General features: G+C 32.0%; 1 protein-coding gene across 1 annotated transcript; it reads left to right on the forward strand.

Moving 5' to 3' along the window:
* The first annotated feature begins 3,473 nt into the window (after positions 1 to 3,473).
* LOC11440407 (uncharacterized) lies at positions 3,474 to 5,231 on the forward strand. Its single transcript, XM_003601781.4, has 3 exons — positions 3,474 to 3,707; positions 4,097 to 4,185; positions 4,893 to 5,231. Exons 1-3 carry the CDS (start codon positions 3,678 to 3,680, stop codon positions 5,038 to 5,040), a joined length of 267 nt encoding a protein of 88 aa, XP_003601829.1. The 5' UTR covers positions 3,474 to 3,677; the 3' UTR covers positions 5,041 to 5,231.

Below are 5,231 nucleotides of genomic sequence, written 5' to 3' on the forward strand. Positions count from 1 at the left end.
CAATTTTGTGGCGTGCATGTTTTCGAAAAGGAATTTCGCTCTAGTTTATAGGTCATATATATGGTTGTCGTCTATCTAGCTCATTTGGAAGGAGCATAATGGATGGATTTTTTTGTAATACACAACTTACGTCCGAGCGGTTACTTGATCACGTAAAACTTCACAAGCCTAACTTAATGAAAAAAATAAAAACAAATCAAGATTGAGGATACTAGGCCATAACCCAATGAAACAAAAAAATAAGAATTAAAGAGAGCGAAAAATAGAAACATCCTTCGAATGGTGTTCTAACTGCTGCCGGATTTTCTCGGATCTTAAAAAAAAAATAAAAAAATTCCTAACTCTTGGAAAGTATTTAGTAAAATTGGCTTCTATGTCATCCTTTGAAACTACAACAACCTTATATGTACGTTTATCATTTACATCACTCCATAATTGTTGAAGCAAACAAATGTCTTCCTGAACCATAGGGTGAAACTTTTTTTTTGAAGAAACCATAGGGTGAAACTTACTTAAGTCACGATGAATAATTCTCGAGCTTGTTTCCTGATCACCAAACTCTTGATATTTTAACTCATGAATTTTTTTATCTTGATCATCTTGACCTTTTTCCTAAGTTGGTATAGGATCTTGAGAACCAATACCACTTGTTCCATTAATCACTGCAAATGTAACGGTAGATACAAGTTTTTGTATGACATCTTTTATCATAGGGTCTTTCTCCATAATTTGATGCTTACTTTGTGGCACATCTTTCATAGTTTTTTCTGTCTCTATATGATGTTTGAAGTGTTAGATCCATTGGTTCTTGGAATTTAAACACTTGTATTATAAAATTGTTTGCTTAGGCTCATGATTTTAACCCTAGTACGCAACAATACTCTTTTGGAATATTGATTTTAACACTTGGATTCGTGTTTATGGGTTATCTCAGGAATATTGGCGCCCAAAAATTATTTTTGTTACAGCTAGTAGCATTGGAAACCTATTTGCATCGATGCTACAACAAACAAATCAACGTTTGATCGAGCTTTTGCTAATTTTGTCCGTGTGTTTATAGACATGGGTTTTACTAAGCAAGTGAGATATAAGGTCTTGGTTGGAAGGAAGGGTTTTTCGTTTTTGCCAAAATGGATTTTGAATACACCTACTTGATTTTTGTTCATATTGCAAATGTACTGGTCACTTTATGGACAATTGCAAAAGAGTCAATGTTATCTCCCCTAATCAGGTAGAACCTGTAAGCGTAGCAAAGAGGAAACCTACACAACAGCAGAAAAAAGCGTTTGTCCAGAGCAAAGACAACTGAAAGGAACATAACAAAGGAATAAACATTGTAGATTTCATGGGTTCCACATCTAAAGGAAAGGAACCTGAGATAATGGCCTTATTCCTTAGAATCTTGATGACCAAAAAAAAACTACCAGTAATCAACAAATTGATAATGTTGATGTAGAACTTGACAAGGCACCTTCAAGTGATTGAATGAATTTGGAGCAAGACAACACTCAACTGAACATCAAGGTGCATACCATAATATGTGAGGTGATACTAATTTGCCAAGAAAAGGAATGAGATTTTTGAATTTAACGATTCAAATGATGAATATAAATTTGATGATGCCACTCAATTACATAATGATGATGAAGATTTTGATGCAAACCAGGAAAAAACTTGCGATCCGGTTCCGATGAATATTGTCGCATCAAATTTGAAGACATTTAAGCAAGCTTTGAAGTTTGAAGAACACTCTTGAAGATCCTTTTTCCTACTTGTTGAACGAGATGACTACATGTGGATTTGGAGTATGAAATACTCTCATCCAATTGCCCATTTTGTTAATTGGTCACTCAAAGGATAATTATCATGCATAAAAGAGTATAAAGACACCAAGGAAAAAGAAGATCACAAAAAATATATTTTTGTCCATAGAAAATCTCTGCAATAAAATAAAAAATATATTTGAATAACTGTTTTACGACAGCTTTCTTTCTGATACTTACATTGTATTTTTATTTTCTCTTTCTATTATTTTGATTTTTGTGTTAATATATATATATATATATATATATATATATATATATATATATATATATATTTCTTTATATATTTTGGTCGTATCAAAAAGTGATGGTTCAAATAACATTCCTCCAACAAAATATGGAAGATGCGCTCTAAGACGTGAATAATGTGTCTTAAGACTTAGTTTTTATGTAAAAGTAATAATAATGTCTAAGTCCACGGGAAATATAAGATCGCAATCCAAGGGGAAAATATGACCTATTGGGATTGATATATTTTTGTGGGAATATATATATATTGCGTTTACCATTCAGTATTTTAGGGAAGTAGATTCTTTTAATGTGAAATTTGATCGTGAGATGTCTAACCTAACTAAAAGTTTTTTTTTTTTTTTTTACAAAAACAAAACGATATTCATTCAAATCGATAGAGTACATCAGATACAAACATGAATCTGCGAACAAACTCACAACACCCAAGTTAATAGCATACAACGGCAAAATGCCTACAAATAATATGATAAAACCTAAGTCACCAAAATATACCCATGTTTTCGGATCTGCAACGTTGACGACCAAGTCATTGGTTGAATTTGTAATCGACTGATGTAGATGTAGATCTTCCAATAGGAACTAAACAAACACCGCGACAAGACGCGAAATCAATCGCCGCACAAGACGACGAACAACAAAACGTCGCACTTAGACGACGAAATCACAAAAACACAAAGGAAAAAACTTGATAGATGTGAAAACCACTTATTTGAATTGAAAGAAAAAGAGAAAAAAAGATGTAGAGGGATGATTCTATATCAAAAATTGACCTAGAACCTAAGAGAATCAGCCGTAACCTAACTAAAAGTTTTTTTTGAGCAAAAAATTGAATTCTCATGAAGAATTCGTCGGTTTGGTGAAGTTTATTTAATCACTGCTTGTTTTTTTTTTTAGAGGAAGTATGAAATGTTTTAACGGAATGAGATGTCTTTAACCTTATTTACGAGACAAACAGTTACTACCTTTTTTTATTATTTACTCCATTTTTTATTGTGAAATTGATGGACTAGGCTAGCATTTTAATACGCGTTTGGTTGGTGATCATAGGAAAAGGGCCAGGGTGTTCAAGTTGGATTGTTCGACCTTGCTTTTCACGCAAATCATAGAAAGAAAACAATATTTTGACCTGTTTATAAAAGAAAATTAAAAATAAATGTACTTTCCAGAAGGACTAATATCACGTTGGCCAAAAGAAAAAGTATCAATAAAAAATTCTTATTTTCTCAAAGAACGATAAAAAAAGAATATTCGAAGAAGTAATGGCCCAAATTGAAGGGCAAGAAAATAGGGAACTAACCAACCACATTCATTGACACAAATTGAACGCAACTATTTTAATAGGCGGCGGGTCGCACATTACTGACCTAATCTTCACATTCGGTACACACACGCTGCCCTAATTTTTCGCGTTATATAGTTTTGGCCCATAATTTACGTGTCACGTTCACATATATAAACCGTATTCACATTCACAATTTTTCATCTCAATTTCGCTCCGCTTCCTTTTCGTTTCATAAATTTCCAATCAATTCGCTTCGTTTGGAAGCGGGGCATCTCTTAGCGTTATTATTATTCTCTCAATTTTCTTTCTCTCTTCTCATCATGGCTGCTAACAGATGGATTAGACCTGAGGTACGTATTTTCACATTCCTTTTGTAACGGTTTTCACCGATGCGCGGTCTCAGAGATGCAACCGTGCATTGGTGTAGCCATTAGATCTGATTTAAAAAATACATAACTGTATTGATAGTATATTTTTGTTTTAAATATGATATATATATATATATATATATATATATATATATATATATATGCTTGGATTGCTGATTTAATAGGACAAAATCACAAGTTGATTTTGTTAACTTCTAACCCTAGGTTTTGGTGATTTGGTCAAATAGATTCTCAATTCAAACATGCATAAGATTGGTGTTTCGCCGATTACATTTTATTTTAATGTGATTGCATACGTCTAATGTGATGATATTTAAATGAGTTATGTGTTGTATCATGTGAATGAATAGGTATACCCACTTTTTGTCCCAGTTGGTGCTGCTGTTGGGATCTGCGTCATGCAACTGGTTAGAAACATAACCACCAATCCTGAAGTCAGGTATATAGATCTTTCATTATTATTTTTATTTGTTTTGTTTTTTGATTCATTCATATTGTTCAAATCTAGTGGTTCCTCTTTTGAAATGTTGAATTGAATCTGTTATATTTTGATGAATTATATGCATGTTTGGGTATGTGATGACAAAAATTGATTTTAATTTTATAAAATAAAATTGATTTTGGTCATAAAGTAGGTAAAATGATTTATTATACATTAATGAAAATTTGATAATTGATTTTATGTCATTCCAAAACCTATAATTTTTTTTGGTAGGATTGAGTTTGGTACCGAAATCAGTATTAAGAAGCATACCAAACATGACTAATCTGTGGTAAAACCAGTCAAATGTGATTATAGGGGATGTTTGGGAGTGGAACCATACATTGACCATTACTCTTCAAAGTTTGCAGATTACTTTTCCAATTGGATCTATTTTAAAATATTCATACAGAAACTGATATTTTGATTTTCTGGATCCTTTATTATGACATTATAACATTGCTGAAAGAGTCTTTAAAAAAAAAAAAAAACATTGCTGAAAGACCTTTATCCGTGTGTAAATTCAGGTATATAGATCTTTCATTATTATTTTTATTTGTTTTGTTTTTTGATTCATTCATATTGCTGAAACATTGTTTGTTTTGAGTTTTGAGGTCTTTATTTATGATCTATAATTGAATTCTCGAATTTGATTATGGTTTCAGGGTAACCAAACAGAACAGAGCTGCAGGAATTCTTGACAATCATGACGAAGGGGAGAAATATTCACAACACTTCATAAGGAGGTTTGTCCGTGGCAAGAGCACTGAGATTATGCCATCCCTCAACGGCTTCTTCTCTGATCCAAAATAAACAAACAAATGTCCAACTTTCTGTTATTGAAATTTGATTTCTGGGATTAATATTTTTTGCTTTATGCTATTTCGAATTGAGAAGTAGGACAAAGGAATTTGACTTTTCAGATAAAGGATATTTGTTGATGTCTGAAATTTTCTGTTGGATGACATTCAATTTGTCTCTGAGAATAAAAATTTATACTTATA

This window comes from Medicago truncatula, chromosome 3, assembly GCF_003473485.1.
Source record: "Medicago truncatula cultivar Jemalong A17 chromosome 3, MtrunA17r5.0-ANR, whole genome shotgun sequence".
NCBI classification, from domain to species: Eukaryota; Viridiplantae; Streptophyta; class Magnoliopsida; order Fabales; family Fabaceae; genus Medicago; species Medicago truncatula.